This window comes from Leguminivora glycinivorella, chromosome 26 (assembly GCF_023078275.1).
Source record: "Leguminivora glycinivorella isolate SPB_JAAS2020 chromosome 26, LegGlyc_1.1, whole genome shotgun sequence".
In the NCBI taxonomy this organism is placed as follows: domain Eukaryota; kingdom Metazoa; phylum Arthropoda; class Insecta; order Lepidoptera; family Tortricidae; genus Leguminivora; species Leguminivora glycinivorella.
The window spans coordinates 9,845,768-9,866,048 of NC_062996.1; the positions used below are offsets into that span (position 1 = coordinate 9,845,768).

Sequence of the window (20,281 nt, forward strand, 5' to 3'; positions counted from 1 at the left end):
GCTCGATAACATAAAGATAAATAGTCAATTCTGAAATGAATTCGTTATATCTATATTATACAATACATATTACAAATAAATTATTAATATTTTAGACAAGTTTTAATTGACAAATTGGTTAAAAATGCCGGAAATAGTGATGAAAGAGTGGTTTTTGAACGTGCCCTGGGGAAAGTTAGCAAGTAAGTTTGTTTTAAAATAAATAAAAAATTTGCTTAGCTCTAAGAACAATAGTTATTTGTTTTCAAAGGGGATAAAAGTTCCAATATTGAATTCAAAATGTGGAATCTTGAGCGTTGCGAGGGTTTCAAGGTACGTAGATTAAACAAGCTTTGCTACCGAGTGAAACACAACATTTTTCACCACACTAACACGAGCAAAATACTGACTATAAAACATCAAATTAAGTCGAATTTATCTATTTCAGTATTCAATATTTATGATTCAAAATCATCATTAATTAAACTCTAGCAGCCAGCTTAAGACATCGAGTTAAAAATTTTATGAAATTACTTTGCACTTTTGTGGATAAAATGCAATTTTGCTATCCGTTTCCGAAGAACAAGGAGTGCAAGTTGGTGTGGTGAAATAGTTATTTGTTATACAAGGGGGCAAAGTTGTATTTTAACGCCGAGTGTGGAATTGAAAAACGAGCAAGTGAAAGGATTCTATAGTTGAACCACGAGCGAAGCGAGTGGTTCGAGAATAGAATCCTGAACTTGCGAGTTTTTTAACACACGAGAAGTAAAATACATTTGCACCCAAGTGTAACACAAAACTTTTCCCCTCACTATAGCGAGGAAACTACAACGCAAAAAATGCGTTTATCACTGCTTCCAGTAGTTCCACAGGTGGTAAATCATCTTTATTACTAGATTCACCTACTTTTATCAATTTTAAAGCAGTTAATTTGACTTTATTTAAGGTCAAATTACTTTACCCACTAGTGGATAAAATGCGTTTTTACCCGCTGGTATTAAAGGACAAAACACGTGTTTCCGAGCTAGTGAGGGGAAAAAATACTTACTGTATTGTATCTTACTGTATCTTGATCGATTTCATTTGCCTTTTTAACCCCGACGCAAAAACGACGGGGTGTTATAAGTTTGACGTGTCTGTGTGTGTATGTTTCTATCTGTGGCATCGTAGCTCCCGAACGGATGAACCTTTTTTTTTTTATACCACGTCGGTGGCAAACAGGTATACGGCCCGCCTAATGGAAAGCGGTCACCGTAACCTACGAACGCCCGCAACTCAAGGGGTGTCACGTGCGCGTTGCCGACCCATCAGAAACTTGTACACTCCTTTTTTGAAGAACCCCATACTGTAGTTCATCGGGAATACCTCGACAGGGAGCTCATTCCACAGCCGGAGCGTTCGTGGGAGGAAATTCCTCTGAAACCGCACGGTGCGCGACCATTTAGGTTGTAAGGTGTGTGGATGAGCGTCCTGTCGATGGCGAGCGGTGCGATGATGAAAAGTGGCCGTTGGCATCATGTCAAACAGTTCTTCAGAACACAACCCATGAAGAATTAGTTTTTTTTTTGATGTCACTAATTTTATACAACTAAACTTCAAGGTTCTTGGACCCCTGCTTAATGTCTTTTTAAATGATATCACTAATTGTCACAGTTTCGTTTTTTTTCAACCCCTTATTTGCCAAGAGTGGCACTGAAGCTTTAGTAGTTTCATGTGTTCTGCCTACCCTTTTATGGGATACAGGCGTGATTGTATGTATGTATGTATGTATCACTAATTGTATACTAAACTCTCAGATACTACTTTACGCAGGTGACACCAAAATCTTTAAAATAATTAAGAACGAACGAGATTGCTTACTTAGAACTTGAACAGGATTTGAATCGCCTGGGAGAATATTGTGTTAACAGTAAACTGGTTTTAAATGTTGATTAATGTTCCTTTTCCCCTCACTAGCTCGGAAACACGTGTTTTGTCCTTTAATACCAGCGGGTAAAAACGCATTTTATCCACTAGTGGGTAAAAAAAAAAAAAAAAAAAAAAAAATGAAAAATGTTTATTATACTTTCACAATATTCATCCTAAAGCTAGTGATTGGAACCTCCTTTTAAGCTTTAATATAGCCTGTGCCAGGAGGTACCGCTCTTCCATTTCTGAAGAATGTTACAACAATTGTGCTACTAAATACATTCGAATTTCGTATTGTAAACTATTAGGTGCTACTTTATTTTAAAATGTATAAACATTGAGATAGAATTATATACAAGCATTCACAATTTATCATTAACACATAAAACCAAGCAAAACAAACTCCCTCGCGCGCGTGTGTCTCTCTGTGTGTGTGTGTGTGTGTGTGTGTGTGTGTAAAGTAATTTGACCTTGAATAAAGTAAAATTAACTGCTTTAAAATTGATAAAAGTAGGTGAATCTAGGAATTAATATGATTTACCACCTGTGGAACTACTGGAAGCAGAGATAAACGCATTTTTTGCGTTGTAGTTTCCTCGCTATAGTGAGGGGAAAAGTTTTGTGTTACACTCGGGTGCAAATGTATTTTACTTCTCGTGTGTTAAAAAACTCGCAAGTTCAGGATTCTATTCTCGACCCACTCGCTTCGCTCGTGGTTCAACTATAGAATTCTTTCACTTGCTCGTTTTTCAATTCCACACTCGGCGTTAAAATACAACTTTGCCCCCTTGTATAACAAATAACTATTATTTCTTATTCTCGAAAACGTAAACCTACTACTCGTATTTATAACTATAATTACCAAACACTAAACTTAAAAAGGTAACTAAGATCAGGGACCTGGGAATCCAAATAAATCAGGAATTGCTACTCTCATCTCGTATTCAGGAAATTACCGCGAAAGCTTATAAAATGTTGGGATTCATATTTAGACAAGGAAGTGATTTTAGAAACTGTAATACTCTTAAACTTTTATATAAAACACTTGTACGGTCTCAATTAGAATATGCATCTACAACGTAGAACCCACAATATCATTGTTATATTAATACAATTTAACGCATTAAAAAAAATTCATAACAAAAAAAAATATTGGGGGACACCTTACATCACAGATCAACTTAGCCCCAAACTAAGCAAAGCTTGTACTATGGGTGCTAAGCGACGATATACATACTTAAATAGATAAATACATACTTATATACATAGAAAACATCCATGACTCAGGAACAAATATCTGTGCTCATCACACAAATAAATGCCCTTACCGGGATTCGAACCTGGGACCGCGGCTCAGCAGGCAGGGTCACTACCGACTGAGCCAGACCGGTCGTCAAATCGTCTGAAAACTAAATTTCAAGATGTTATTATATATTCAACGATATGGTACCCTGGCAGAAACGTAGAGAACACAGTGACCAGATCCTACTTTATAAAATTGAATGAATGAATGAATGATTTATTCACAAGAACATACATATAAGATACAGATACAGGGCATGCACTTATATACTATATTCTGCCATTCGGCATGTGAAATTTGATTGTATTCATGCAAGAAACAGAAGTCCTGAGCTACCTTTTCGTGCACAAACACAAGTTTGACATTGACTGCTAACTGCTAGTAATTATCAATAATATTATTGATTCTCCATATCTACTAAGTAACATATCTCTTAAATGCTCACGTATGCGTACTCGCTCCAAAAATACCTTTGCTGTAAAGCCATGTAGGAATAATTTTATTACTCAGTAATTAATCGTTTATACTATAAGAACCTGCTCCACCCATAATACTATGTATAGCCATACCGATATCTTTCATAAAAAGTATTATGTAAATGTAAACACGATTATAGTATTTTATGCAACAGGCGTTTAAAGGAGGTCAAAAAAGACGAGTGGCGTGGGTAACAATTTGAGGCGAAGCCGAAAATTGTTATTGAGACGACACGAGTATTTTTTGACCCAGTTAAACACCGTTGCATACAATACTTTTTCTACGACCATGCACTTAGTTTTTAATAGTTTTCTTGAATAACTTTCGTGAAATTCACACTGCTTCCTGTATTTTGACGTAAAGGTTTGCACTGTCAGCTCAGCTGCCCAAAGCCTTTCCGCGCACTCGCGCAGTGTCGTTATAAGGCGTTGCCATAGTTACAGAGCCAAACAATGCGTTTTCAGTTTTTTCGATACTGCGCGCATGCGCGGAAAGCCGGCGGACACTGGCTTTGGGGAATAGACCTTTATGTAGGGTTTTAAAGAACTATGCACGACCGTGTAAATGACGTATAACAGTTCGGGAGTAGAAAAAGAATACTTTATAATTAAGTTTTTGCATGCATTTGTCTCAAAAAAATAATTTTGTAACGTTTTGTACTAAAGTAACTTATGTTACACTAGCTTAAATTTATAACTTTGTGCATACTTTTTAACCCCCGACGCAAAAACGAAGGGGTGTTATAAGTTTGACGTGTCTGTCTGTCTGTCTGTCCGTCTGTCTGTCTGTTTGTCTGTCTGTGTGTGTGTCTGTCTGTGGCATCGTAGCTCCCGAACGGATGAACCGATTTAGATTTCGTTTTTTTTTGTCTGAAAGCTGGGTTAGTCGCGAGTGTTCTTAGCCATGTTTCATGAAAATCGGTCCACTATGTCGCGGTCGGGGGTTTTTTCAAAATTTTAATTTTGTGGTTAGGTTATACACATAAGTGTTACCTATTAGTGGAAACTTCATTGGCTTATGATCCACCTAAATGTACGATTTACATATGTATTATATAATGCTGTTTCTTTTCCTTAATAAAGAAAAAAAAAGCTGAATTATTTGGGAGTGTTCTTAGCCATGTTTGACAAAAATCAGTCAACTTTTTATTTGTCAAAATAAAAATTTTGTTACTTGGTAAATTACCCGTAAGGAACTGGTCTCACCGCGAGCTAGTAAACTATGAGCTATCGGCTATAAAAACGAACAAAAGATAAGCACTCCCGTGCAAATAAAAGAGACACGGCGATATTAATAGCTCTCCGCTGGGCGAGCTACAAACATCGCCGTGTCTCTTTTCTTTACCCGGGAGTGATTATCTTTTGTTCGTTTTTATAGCTTATAGCTCATAGTTTACTAGCTCGCGGTGGGACCAGTGCCTTAATTTCAATTTCAATTTCAATTTATTTCTTCATAACGAAAGTTACATGTCAATACATATTTACAAAAATTACAATTACATCCATCTTAGTAGCTATAGGTATAACAATTTTATAACAATCATATACAATTATTCTTATTCAAAAATTCTTCTATTGAATAGAAAGCTTCATTTAATAAATATTCCTTGAGATTATTGATAAAAATATTATATGCAAGTTCAGTAGATTTAAGATTATTGGGCAAACGATTATATAGTCTCGGACCAATGTACCTTATGTACCACACACATTGTTCGGACTTTTTAAGTCTGTGTCTGTTAGGGAGGAGATTACTTCCATTTCGGTAGTTAGGGCCACGCATTCGAAATACACTTACTTCTTACTGCTACTTAATCAACTAGTTGTTCCAGTGTTATCCTGGGGAGATCCCTTCCTCCCTCCAACACTCCTGGTACACGGATTCATGGACACAGCAGCCACCTTCATTCCCCTGGTGAACGCAATGCCGGCTACTTACCACTACGTCACATTTGATCTGCCTGGTACTGTACAATGTAATCATTATTAAAAAAAAATTGTTGTAAATACAGCGCGTAAACGTAATAAGGGCGATAAATGAAACCAGGCGTATAATTCAATATTGTTATCATTAATTAAGAGGTGTTTTTGATTTACTCTTAATTTTCACCCCATAATGAATTTTTGAAAAAAATCTCAGCAGCAATGTACTGTAAACGTGGTTGCGATGACAATCAATGACAACTGTCAACGAGCGTTTAACGGGAGTGTGTTTGCATTACGTTGCGGGCCGAATTAATTTGTATGGATAAAAAAAATATTTCAATTTTAAGTAAAAGTTATCTAATTACATTTTATACGTCCTATACTCGCCACCGTTAAGAGGTTCGCCCGTATTAGGTTTACACCCTGTATATAAAACGTCGCTCATAATGAAAAAGTTATTAAAAATATACACACTCATTTTTCCCGATTCTATCCATAACAAGTGTCAAACCGAACAATTTTGTGACACTTTATTTTCTTCATAATTTAGATTAAAGTACTACCAAGAGTACTACACCGTGTTTCACTTAACACTAAAAACCTGAAAACCGTTTGTTCAGAATCAAGAGTAGAATCGATTGAGCTATATCTTGATGGGGGTAATATTTTTATTTAAATTTGTATTATTAGTTATTTTTTATGTGCCTATTCTATTGTATTCATAATACAACATTGTGTACTTATATCGCATTGCTAGAGGTTGTTTACCTTTTTCAGTATTTAGGGGTATTAATATTTATATTGGAAGCGGCAATCTTTGTTCGAAAACACCCACATCTATTTCCCATAAAACCAGAAACAGCAAAAACTAGAAGCCAATATAGAAACAAATTATTTTTACCAAAATCAAATTTAGCCATATTTAAAAATGGACCACAATGTAACATTATTTCCATATATAATAATATTCCAGACAGTATTAAGCTAGTAGCAACTGACAAATTATTTAAAAATAAATTAAAAGACATGTTAATTAATAAATGTTATTATTCAATTGAACAGTTTCTAAATGATGATGAGCTATAATAGTAAAATAATGCAATAATAATAATAATTTAATGTTACAATTTATAAATATGATTGCACGAATTTTAGTTAATTCAATTTCAAAACGTATGCACGGAATGTTATGTACCTAATATTTATACCGAAATTTAAATCTTTTATTATTGCAATGATTACATCTTATTTTTATTTTTAATATTCATGAATTCTGTTAGATATTACTTAAGTTAGATATAATAAGTATTGTGTGCCCTAACAGGGTGTCATGAATTGCCGACTTATACCTGTAACACCTTATTATGTAAATATGTTCATGGCTATGCAATAAATTGAATAAATGAAATATGAAATATGAAATACTGGCTGGTTACTTGGACGATTATTTTTTCCGCTACGAGTTTGACGTTGTTTGTCAGTTCAATCTTAATGTTTATCATAAGTCATAACAAATGGAACTCGTACCTAATTGCAACCTTGTCATTTTGAATATTGGGTTTAAATTTGCTTACTGCGATTACCTGTCCAATTTGAAGTTTACTGTGACCAAAGCTTTAAAGTGTTTTACAGTGACATGTTAGCTGTCTATTGGTAAACCTTATGTCGTTGCAGTAACGTACACAAATAAATAGTTTAATGGTTTATGATGGTAGTTAGCAATTATTTTATTGAGTGTAGAGCTAAAAGTCAAGTAGAGCTGTACAGAAAATCAAAAATTCAATTAAAAAAAAGTAACCATCAGATTAAAAGATAAATACTCTAGATGAGTTTAAAAAAATAAAAATCAGTTGGGGTGTCTGAGGTTTTGAGAGATACAGGAAACACGTTGTATAACCTACCAAGCTCCAAGTGACCTGTCACTTATCATTTTAGGCACGCCACAGACAGTCTTAAAAATATAAATTGAAATAGATATCATACACCAACATACACGAAAGAAAAAACGGCAAGGCCCACTGGTGGCCGAGCCGGGAATCGAACCCGGGTCTAACGTCTTTACCACTAGACCACACGCCCGCCACGTGGTAAAGACGTAGTTAGCAGCGTAAGCTCAAGACCCGGGTTCAATTCTCGGCTCGGCCACCAAGTCCCACACTTGCTGTTTTTTTTTTATGGGATAGGAGGCAAACGAGCAGACAGGTCGCCTGATGGTCTTTCGTGTATGATATCTATTTCAATTTATAATTTATATATAGTAGTGTGACTAGTACTTGAGAAAAAGAACAAATCAAAAAATATTCAATAAAATAATTTGATTTGTTGTTGCTTAAAAAAATATTTGTATGCAACCTGTCAGTTGAATCTGAAAATTCTGTTCTGTAGCTTTTAACTAATATTATTTAACCCCCTCTTTCCCAGGTTGTGGACACTCGGACACTATACCGGGCCCTCCACTCTCCCCCCTACATTTCGCGGAAACTATACGGCAGGTAGTTGAGCAGCAAGGATGGGATACCTTCTACTGTATCGCTCATTCCATGGGATATCTTATTAGTGAGTACATATTTCATTTTTAAAGTATGTATTTTTTTTTACTTGAAGTACTCGCACAGCGTATCAGCATTGCCGAGGAAATGTCGCCAGAATCCTTATTGCAATATTAGATTTATGCTTGTAGGCATTGTACGTTTCATTCTTGGTCTTAGCTTAGCTTCTATTCATATGTAAGTCAAATAATAGTTATTTTAGACCCAGAGCCCAGGCCCGCCAGACCTTCCTCAAATTCTCAAGGATGAAACTTTGGGACAATGTAGAGTTCATATCGGCGGTTAATGTGTGCATATTTTCTAGTTCGGCCCATCGGCCAATTTTTTGCTATCAAGTGATGAAGGTGAAAAAAAAAGTGCTTACTTTCCTTAAATTCTCAAGGCTGATTTTTATATATGTGTTAGAGCACGTTGTTAGAAATTGGTTATCATCAATGCCAGTCCGTTTCCGCCGGTCATAACTTTTACCAGACGCGACAAAGTTGGCAAAAAACGACTCTAACTTACCTCATTTTCTCAAGCCTGATTTTGATATATGATACGCAGGGACCTGTAACTAGACCGTTTGTAAGCAGCCAGACCAATCGGATGGACCCAACCATCCGCCAGACCGACTTAAAGTTTCGATATGAGCATTAGTAGAATTGAAATATTCCGGGTCTATAAAAGCTAAAAACTTGAATTTTCTACATGTCTATACAATTATTAATAAACATTGCAAATGTGGGTAATACCGAAATTGTTTAATTTGATTGGCCCGCCTTTAGTTAGACATTCTGAAATAAAAAGAACCCGCCAAACTTTGCGAAGTGACTTTTGATCTCATAATGAACATAAGCTTTTATTAAGGAACGAGTTCCGAAATCGCGAAAAAAAAAATGGCTTTTCCATGGAAATGAGCGGCGTAACGTCGGTCGAACAGCCAATTTTTTTCGCGATTTCAGCATTTTTTCGAGATTGGTCTCATTATAAAAGTTGTTCATTATTGACATCAAACTCACTGTGCAAAATTATGGCTAGTCCTTTTTATATGGCCGTGTAGATTTATACAGATTTTGTAGAGCAATATCACTTAAATCGACTGTCGTTTGTTCACACTGTTATCTGTACCATAATAATAATACTTGTAAACCTGTATATTCATATTTTCATTTTCATTTTATATTATAAACTAGCTTTTACCCGCGGCTTCGCCCGCGTAATAAAAGTATTCATTAAGATTTTCATTTGGATCCTTAGGTTTCTCTGTAGGTATATTTATCTGCGATTATTTCGATTGCACATAATACTTTTGCTTGCAATGATTGTAGAAATATTACACATCGACCACAGCGTAGGTAATTCTATATACGCTGGGGAAACCTTTATAAACATCCCACATAGCCCGTATTTCGACACTGTGATCGGTCGGTAAAAAGTACTTTTTTCTATTATCCCTTAAAAATTTTTACTTTTTGCTTATACTTATCGCAAACGTAATCTTCAAGCAAGCAAACAACGATCGTCTTAGAGCACATTGATTGTAAGAGACCGCCGACCGATTATCCGTATCCCTCTAACGATACCCATATTATCCGTATCCGTATCGCTATCGCTATCGCTATCCCTATCCCAATCCCTATCCCTATCCCTATCCGTTATCAAGATGTTCAATGATTTCTTATCAAGTGCTAAAATAAAATGTTTCATGGTTTTATCTTTTAAAATTAAGAAATCCCATACAAACTTTCAACCTCTTTTTCAACCCCTTCATCCCTTTTTTCGAAATAAAAAGTAGCCTATGTTCTGTCTCAGGGTCTAAAGATTGTCTGTTCCAAATTTCATCAAAATCGGTTGCGTGGTTTAAGCGGAAAAGCGTAACAGACAGACAGACAGAGTTACTTTCGCATTTATAATATTAGTATGGAGTATGGATGGATAACGTAAACAAGGAAAAAACAAATTGGTACAGCGCATTATAAATTAAATATTCAATTCAAAGAAGTAAACAATCAATGTTACAACGGTATATAACTAAACGAATTTCCTTTCTCCTACAAAACATGGTAACATACCTAAGTGACGAACTTTAGAATTACAAGTTTAGGAAGTTTAACATTTGTACTCAATACGAACATCATCAACCCCGTTATAACTCATGTCGGAGATGCTGAATTTTCAGACACGAATACATTTTTGGCATTCTTCAAATACATGTATGCCGTTATAAAAAGTTTAGAATACTTTACGTATGTACACAACATATACACTTATACTTTCCACCTCATTTTAACTGAACTTATATAAATGCTTAAATAACTTTTGTAGTATTAGAGGGATTTGACATTATATGCAACATACACATAGTGCCTTTATACATAGTGTGAGGTCCCTCGCCCACAAATTAAAAAGGATCGATCTTAAAACTAATTTTAAACCACCTTGTTCGACGACCGAAAAAAAAGTTTAATTTACTTACATACATACATACATACAATCACGCCTGTATCCCATGAAGGGGTAGGCAGAGCACCTGAAACTGCTCGTTTCAGTGCCACTCTTGGCAAATAAGGGGTTGACAGAAGACGAAACTGTGACATTGAAGTGACAGGTTGCCAGCCTCTCGCCTACGCCACAATTTAACCCATATCCCACAGTCGACTTCTACGACACCCACGGGAAGAAAGGGGGTGGTGAAATTCTTAACCCGTCACCACACGGGAACTACTTACGGGATTTACTTTTCTTCTTTAAATTTATAATAAAATACACATGTACTTACGCAGTGTAAATAAAATTCATAGCTTAAAATTAATCTTGCACCACATAATATAAACTTTCATTTTTAGGGTTCCGTACCAAAAAGGTACAACAGGAACCCTTATGGTGCGACTCTGTCCGTCTGTCTGTCCGTCTGTCACATTCCCAAATATCTCGAGAACTACTAATGCTAACAACTTGAAATTTGGAATAGTTATGAACATTGTAAACCTCTACAAATAGAAAGTATAGTTTTTTTAAATATATTAATTTTATTTTATTTCCTTAGAAGTAAAATTTTTGAAAGTCGCTTCTTACGTCAAGTATACAATATACACGTAGCTTAATGTAGAAAATTCAAGTTTTTAGCTTTTATAGACCCAGAATATTTCAATTCTACTAATGCTCATATCGAAACTTTAAGTCGGTCTGGCGGATGGTTGGGTCCATCCGATTGGTCTGGCTGCTTACAAACGGTCTAGTTACAGGTCCCTGCGTATCATATATCAAAATCAGGCTTGAGAAAATGAGGTAAGTTAGAGTCGTTTTTTGCCAACTTTGTCGCGTCTGGTAAAAGTTATATTTATAATAAAATACACATGTACTTACGCAGTGTAAATAAAATTCATAGCTTAAAATTAATCTTGCACCACATATAAACTTTCATTTTTTTATTTCCTTAGAAGTAAAATTTTTGAAAGTCGCTTATTACGTCAAGTATACAATATACACGTAGCTTAATGTAGAAAATTCAAGTTTTTAGCTTTTATAGACCCAGAATATTTCAATTCTACTAATGCTCATATCGAAACTTTAAGTCGGTCTGGCGGATGGTTGGGTCCATCCGATTGGTCTGGCTGCTTACAAACGGTCTGGTTACAGGTCCCTGCGTATCATATACCAAAATCAAGCTTGAGAAAATGAGGTAAGTTAGAGTCGTTTTTTGCCAACTTTGTCGCGTCTGGTAAAAGTTATATTTATAATAAAACACACATGTACTTACGCAGTGTAAATAAAATTCATAGCTTAAAATTAATCTTGCACCACATATAAACTTTCATTTTTTTATTTCCTTAGAAGTAACATTTTTGAAAGTCGCTTATTACGTCAAGTATACAATATACACGTAGCTTAATGTAGAAAATTCAAGTTTTTAGCTTTTATAGACCCGGAATATTTCAATTCTACTAATGCCCATATCGAAACTTTAAGTCGGTCTGGCGGATGGTTGGGTCCATCCGATTGGTCTGGCTGCTTACAAACGGTCTAGTTATAGGTCTCTGCGTATCATATATCAAAATCAGGCTTGAGAAAATGAGGTAAGTTAGAGTCGTTTTTTGCCAACTTAATTTGTCGCGTCTGGTAAAAGTTATGGCCGGCGGAAACGGTCTGGCATTGATGATAACCAATTTCTAACAACGTGCTCTAACACATATATAAAAATCAGCCTTGAGAATTTAAGGAAAGTAAGCACTTTTTTTTCACCTTCATCACTTGATAGCAAAAAATTGGCCGATGGGCCGAACTAGAAAATATGCACACATTAAACGCCGATGTGAACTCTACATTGTCCCAAAGTTTCATCCTTGAGAATTTGAGGAAGGTCTGGCGGGCCTGGGCTGTTGATCTATTTGTTTTACAAGGAGGCAAAGTTGTTGTGTAACTGCACGTGCTAATATTAATACCCGAGCGAGCGAAAGATTTCATATAAGGTAATGGCGCCTATTAACGTGGTACTTAAGGCAGATTTCAAAAGATACCAAAAAATTAAGGGTATCAAAGCTCATTAACGACCACAAATATTTTTTTTATGGAAGAGTATTTATTGAACTATTAGTTTTGAAGAGTTTTAGGATCATTTTAGTTTATTATATGTCATAAAATGATTATTGAAGCCAACATACCTAAATTTTCTATTACCGTGGTAATGAACAGGTTGCAGTTCTATTAACGCGAATTGAGATTTCATTACCGAGGGTATGAATGACAGTGTTTTTCTGCCATCGGTAAATAGAAACCCATCTCAAAATTCGGAGCTTAATACCGATGGTTGAATATACAAATTATGACAAATACATATACCTATACTATCCTCCTTTATGAATACCCACAGAAGACTCAGTTTCACCTAAGAAATCTGTACTTACGGTACACTAAATGTCATATTTTGATACAAGACTAATATGTCGCTCGGTAATAGATACTTCTATAGGAACCCATTACCGACCCAAACAAATATTGCATGGATCGGTAATAGATTCTTATATATTCTATTACCGAGGGTTATCTGATCGTACCATCGGTAATAGGCATAAATTGGAGTATTATAAAATCTAATTCCGACCCATAAAAACAAAGTCATACAGATGTATTTTCATTACAAATCAAAATAAAATATTGCAACCTTATATTAAAACCAAGTTTACATAACTGGTAAGTAAGCATCAGACTTTATGTCAATGTTTAAAAAAATTGACAAATTAACGGTTTTCATAGAAACTACGAAATCAGTCATGAAGTTTTTGCTAAAAATTAAGGTTTTGTTGAATAATTTTCATACCGCGTAAATAGTTCTTTGATAGCGTGAATAGATCAAGATTGAAACAACTGTAAGACATTATATAACTGATCACATATACTTAAAATAAAGCAAAAAGAACTAATATCACTACTTTAACTATTACCGTGGTATACCACAGTAATAGAATCTACTCACGAAATGGCGCCTTTCACCGCTGTCTTTTAATTTCCACTTTAAACACATTTCCAGGCTAAACAATACGTAAAAAGTACTCAGAAGTCATGTAGAAAACTATAAACAATAATTTGAAATGCATAACTTTCACCTGTTTGCCATAATTATTACGTAAACTACTAAATGAGATTGGAGTTCACTTAGGTTTAGCGTCACACGTCAGTATGACACAACCTCTTCTCGCGGCCCCGTGGCAAAAACTGTCAAATAGCGAGCGTCTTCTTTCATTCACACTCTCTATCGCCTATATGTGCGTTAGTCAACTAAACAGGCTTCCTTTGTGTGAGTAACTTTTTTTAAGAAATTGGTCGGATTGCCTGTAAAATGCGTATTTGCAAATGCGGCGGTAATGGACGTCGATTTCGATACCCGCGTTGATAGCCGCCGTTACCTTAACGTGCTTAAGGTGCGTTCTGAATAAGTACAGTGGAAAAGTCAAAAATACAATTTTTTGTACGATTTCAAGTGTTTTACGGTAAAATCATGTTATAAAATTGTTTGAATTTAGTGTTTTTAGTCGGATACAATTCGATATGAAATTATTTTTACGTTCACATCACATGACTTGTTAAAACAATTTAAGCACAGGGGGAAAATTGTCCCGTCTGGGACATGCCTTTACAAGAATTTATATTTAAAAAAGTAACTAATGACAAGTTCGGATTTCAAATATTCTTTGCACTCTTGTGGATAAAATGCGATTTTGCTATCTGTTTTTAAAGAATAAAAAAGTCCTTTCCGAGCTAGTGAGGTGAAAAATTTATTATTCAGTTAGTGTGGTGAAAAGAACTATTAATGAGGAGGCACACTGACATTTTATCCCACCAGGCGGCGCCTGTGCAAGTATCTAGGTATGTCACTGTCATTCATATGTGAGAGAGAAAAAAACCGGCCAAGAGCGTGTCGGGCCACGCTCAGTGTAGGGTTCCGTAGTTTTCCGTATTTTTCTCAAAAACTACTGAACCTATCTAGTTCAAAATAATTTTCCTAGAAAGTCTTTATAAAGTTCTACTTTGGTGTTTTTTTTCATATTTTTTAAACATATGGTTCAAAAGTTAGAGGGGGGGGACGCACTTTTTTTTCCTTTAGGAGCGATTATTTCTGAAAACATTAATATTATCAAAAAACGATCTTAGTAAACCCTTATTCATTTTTAAATACCTATCCAACAATATATCACAAGTTGGGGTTGGAATGAAAAAAATATCAGCCCCCACTTTACATGTAGGGGGGGGGGTACCCTAATAAAACATTTTTTTTCCATTTTTTATTTTTGCAGTTTGTTGGCGTGATTGATATACATATTGGTACCAAATTTCAGCTTTCTAGTGCTTACGGTTACTGAGATTATCCGCGGACGGACGGACGGACGGACGGACGGACGGACGGACGGACGGACGGACGGACAGACAGACATGGCGAAACTATAAGGGTTCCTAGTTGACTACGGAACCCTAAAAAATATATCATCTTCTCGCTCTCACATATGGACAAATAGGATGGCGCCATTTGAGTAGGTATGCCTCCTCATTCCCGTCTAACAAAATTCCAGGTGCATATTACAACGCGGCACACCCTGGCAGAATACGAAGGCTGGTGTCACTGGCTGGAGCCATCGGCATCCAGATACATGGTCTGGCAGAACTGCCAAAGCACTGGTTCGATGTCAGCATCGACAGCTACTACCGCCGGTATTTCCACCAGTAAGTGAAGAAACTAGTCTTCTTCTGTTCGGAAATAGTCGTGAATAGGGTTGCAAATAGAAAAAAAAACGTTTTTTTTAGAATTAGGAAAAAACATTAAAAAAAACCGATCACCACTGTTTTTTTCTAAATATGGTTTTTTTTCAGGTGAAGAAATAATTCGACAATAACGGTTTTTTGTGAGTTGTAACGTGTTTCAATAACAATAAGTAACGTACATTTTAATTCGATTAACATTCAGTCAGTATACAAACGTTTATTGGGGAATTCCCGATGCGGCGTGCAGGGTGGTGGTGTTGTCAACAGTAAATAGTGATAACTACCAACTGCAGATTTCGTAAATGTTACTTTTATAAGACTGCTACTTTTATAGAATAAATTAAAGTTATTTGATTAAATACGTTTAATATACACATAATTATTTTTAAAATCGGGACTTAATCGCGTATGACTACATATTAATCTGACCTCCAACGTTTCAGTGACAGCGTTGTCCCCGTGGTCTCGAGAAGACTGACTTGAAATGACATCAACACCTTCTGACAGCCGCGCGAGTTTTTCGAAGGTGTTGATGTCAATTCAAGCCAGTCTTCTCCGAGACCACGGGGACAACGCCGTCCCTGAAACGGTGGAGGCCAGTTTTTAATATGTAGTCATACGCGATTAAGTCCCGAATTTAAGACGATACTGTAGGGGTCAATTCTCCATACAAACGCTCTCGACTATTTCCTCCCTGGTTTTTGAAGATAGAGCAATGATTTTTTCAACACAAATTGTTATTATTTTTGTCTGTGTCGGACCGTTTTGATTTTTTTGTTATTCTGCTTTTTAAAGATTCTAGAGCCAATCAAAATTTTCCAAAAACGGCCTTTTTCATTGTGGCGCAAAAAAAGGTGTGATACTCAAGATTGGTAACAATTAACCAAAAAAGCTAAACGGTCCGACATAGATTATTTCATTGTTATTCAGATTCTCAAATTTCGTTCCAATTGATTAAGTTTTGAAGGAGGAAAGAGTCGAGAGCGGAACCTCGATTTTAAAGATTTTTTTGAAATATCTTTTGACTGAGTTGTTCTTAATGGACAATTTTTTTTCGATAAATCTAGTTAATAACACTTGTATATTTAACTAAAATTCCCAAGTTGAAAGGGGGGCTCCTTTCCATTTTAGCATTTTCGCTACCGTATCCTCTTAAAAATAATTATATTCTCTGAATATCATCTCTTGTCATTCGAGTATAAAATCTTTTGTGCCTCAGACAAAAACCCTTTACTATTTCATAGGCCTCCGCCACCGTTAAGCTACAAGAAAGCAATACAGTCCCTTGCCAAGGCTCGAGATGTGAGTGAAGAAGATGCAGCTATCTTGGCGTCTCGGTGCCTTGAATCAGTAAATGGAAACTGCAGGTTAGATTAGATTAGATTAGATTTCTTTATTTCATGATAAAAATTACACTATAAATTTGTTACATGCCAAAGTTATGTTTATCTTCTCATCATGATCGTCGAAAATTACATTATAAATTGAAAATAATAAAATGAATATTTTCTCCCAATAAGGATCGTCATTTACAAATAGAAATACACAAAACACAATAAAGTTAAGAAATGAAATAAAATCCGAAGTCAGTGTAATCAAATGCATGCTATCACAAATTCAATTCCATGTACTCATTTACAGAGTACAGAGGGTTATCTAACAAAAGGTTTCTCAATTTGCGCTTAAATGCTTCGTCATATGGCTCATTCCTAAGATCGGCAGGTAAGTGTTCGTAGTAAGTAGGGCCGATGACACGCGGGTTCTTTCTTGAAAGTGCCATGCGACGTGTTAGTGGCTGATCATTTGTTTGACGATGCCTATAGGGACAGTGTCAGTAACTCAGTAGCCGCAGCAAGCCCGGCTTAGGGTTGCAAATAGAAAAAAAACCAAATGTTTTATTTTTTCAGAATTTTGAAAAAAAAACATGAAAAAAAAAACCGAGCACCCTTGTTGTTTTTCTAAATATGGTTTTTTTTTCAGATGAACAAATAATTCGACAATAACGATTTTTCGTGAGTTGTAACGTGCTTCAATAATAATAACGTACATTTTAATTCGATTAACATTCAGTATACAAACGTTTATTGGGAAATCCCCGATGCGACGTGCAACGCGGAGAGGTGGTGGTGTTGCCAACAGTAAATAGTGATAACTACCAACTACAGATTTCGTAAATGTTACTTTTATAAGACCAGAAATTAAAATTATTTGATTAAATGTGTTTAATAGTTAACATTAAGTCTAAAAAACCGTATAAAAGTATTAATTGCTTTGCAAATTTTGAGATTTCGTACTTTAGAAAAAAAACATGATCCAGAAAAAAAACTGTTTTTTTTTTCACGGTTTTTTTTCATGTTTTTTTTTTCAAGCCAGAAAAAAAACCGTTTTTTTGCAACCCTAGCCCGGCTACCGTGCCTACGCCGGCGCAGCCACCGCGCGTACTTATATGTACAGTCAGCAGCAGAAGTTTGTAAACACGCTCGTATTGTCTTAAAAATAAGATCGTGTCAAGGTTATTTTGAACACCTTGCCCGCTACGCTACTTCTGCTGCTGACTGTATCTACACCGTGTTTCACTTAACACTAAAAACCTGAAAACTGTTTGTTCGGAATCGAGAGTAGAATCGATTGAGGTATATCTTGATGGGGGTAATATTTTTTGTTTTAATTTGTATTATTAGTTATTGTTTACGTGCCCATTCTACAAATTCGTAATACAACATTGTGCATATCATATTGTTAGAGGTTGTATACCTTTTTCAGTATTTTAGGGTATTAATACTGGCTGGTTACATGGACGATTTTTTTTTTCTGCTACGAAATAGACGTTGTGCGTCAGTTTAAATTTAAAGTTTATCATAAGTCATAACAAACTGAACTCGTACCTAATTACAACCTTGTCATTTTGAATTTTAGGTTTAAATTTGCTTACTGAGTCACCTGTCCAATTTGAAGTTTACTGTGAGACAGGTTAAAGTGCTTTACATTGCCATAGCTGTCTATTGGTAAACCTTGTGTCGTTGCAGTAACGTACACAATTAAACAGTTTGAAGGCTTATGATGGTAGCTAGCAATTATTTTATTGAGTGTAGAGTTAAAAGCCGAGTAGAGCTGCACAGAAAATTAAAAATTCAATTTAAACAAATAATAATCATCAGATTAAAAACCGGCCAAGAGCGTGTCGGGCCACGCCCAGTGTAGGGTTCCGTAGTTTTCCGTATTTTTCTCAAAAACTACTGAACCTATCAAGTTCAAAACAATTTTCCTAGAAAGTATTTATAAAGTTCTACTTTTGTGATTTTTTTCATATTTTTTAAACATATGGTTCAAAAGTTAGAGGGGGGGGGGACGCATTTTTTTTCCTTTAGGAGCGATTATTTCCGAAAATATTAGTATTATCATAAAACTATCTTAGTAAACCCTTATTCATTTTTAAATACCTATCCAACAATATATCACACGTTAGGGTTGGAATGAAAAAAAAATCAGCCCCCACTTTACATGTAGGGGGGCTACCCTAATAAAACATTTTTTTCCATTTTTTATTTTTGCACTTTGTTGGCGTGATTGATATACATATTGGTACCAAATTTCAGCTTTCTAGTGCTTACAGTTACTGAGATTATCCGCGGACGGACGGACGGACGGACGGACGGACGGACGGACGGACGGACGGACGGACGGACGGACGGACGGACGGACGGACGGACAGACAGACATGGCGAAACTATAAGGGTTCCTAGTTGACTACGGAACCCTAAAAATGAACATTCTAAATACGTTTAAAAAAATAAAAATCAGTTGGGGTGTCTGAGGTTTTGAGTGATACCGGAAACACGGTGTATACCTATGCATGCATATACAACAGATTCCAATTTTGAACTGCGAGCGTAGCGAGTGCTTCAAAAACAAAGAATCTTGAGCGTTACGAGGGTTTCAAGGCACGAAGGTGAAACAAACTTTACCACCGAGTGAAACACAATTTTTCACCACATCAACACGATCAAAATAATAACTATAAAACATCAAATTAAATCAAATATATCAATTTATTCAATAAGTATGATTCAAAAAATTCATTTTTAGGTAAATTCTACCAACCAGCTTAAGACATCAAGTTAAAGTTTGTATGAAATTACTTTGCACTCTTGAGGATAAAATGCAATTTTTCTATCTGTTTTCGAATAGCAAGTGCGGTGAAAAAAACATTTATTTTCCTTTAATTTTTTCAGGTTCACATGGGACATAAAAGCAAAGAAGCTCTACGTACCCCCCATAGCACCAGACACACTATACTCTATCCTCTCCACCCCCACTCCGACACTATGCCTCGTACCTACCGAGGACAATACACCAATCACGTTCGAGGATTACCACGTTACTATGCTGGAGAGATTGACCAATGAGAGATTTGTGTTAGTCAGTGTGCCAGGTGGGCATAGCGTGCATTTGACTAATCCGGAGGTGGTCGTACCAAAGATTGTTAAGTTTTTTGAGGAAGACGTGAGAGCGAAATTGTAATAATAATAAATTAAATTGAAATATATAAGTCGTCTTTTTATTATAAACCACTTACATAATCATGATCACAATCATGATCATAATCATCATCATCATCATCATCATCATCATCATCATCATCATCATTTTGACGACCGGTCTGGCGCAGTCGGTAGTGACCCTGCCTGCTGCGCCGCGGTCCTGGGTTCGAATCCCGGTAAGGGCATTTATTTGTGTGATGAGCACAGATATTTTGTTCCTGAGTCATGGATGTTTTCTATGTATATAAGTATTTATATATTATATATATCGTTGTCTGAGTACCCACAACACTAGCCTTCTTGAGCTTACCGTGGGCCTCAGTCAATCTGTGTAAGAATGTCCTATAATATTTATTTATTTAT

General features: G+C 35.8%; 1 protein-coding gene across 3 annotated transcripts; it reads left to right on the top strand.

Moving 5' to 3' along the window:
- On the top strand, positions 1–20,026 carry LOC125239960 (serine hydrolase-like protein). Of its 3 annotated transcripts, none has more exons than XM_048147752.1 (6): positions 1–182; positions 5,490–5,630; positions 8,014–8,148; positions 15,188–15,338; positions 16,622–16,744; positions 19,610–20,024. In XM_048147752.1, the coding sequence occupies exons 1-6, from the start codon at positions 125–127 to the stop codon at positions 19,896–19,898; spliced, it is 897 nt and encodes a 298-aa protein (XP_048003709.1). In that variant the 5' UTR covers positions 1–124; the 3' UTR covers positions 19,899–20,024. The 3 variants fall into 3 exon arrangements, with proteins under 3 accessions (XP_048003709.1, XP_048003710.1, XP_048003711.1); XM_048147753.1 differs by having other exon boundaries at positions 5,499–5,630; positions 19,610–20,020; XM_048147754.1 differs by lacking the exon at positions 5,490–5,630 and having other exon boundaries at positions 19,610–20,026.
- The last annotated feature ends 255 nt before the right edge of the window (positions 20,027–20,281 follow it).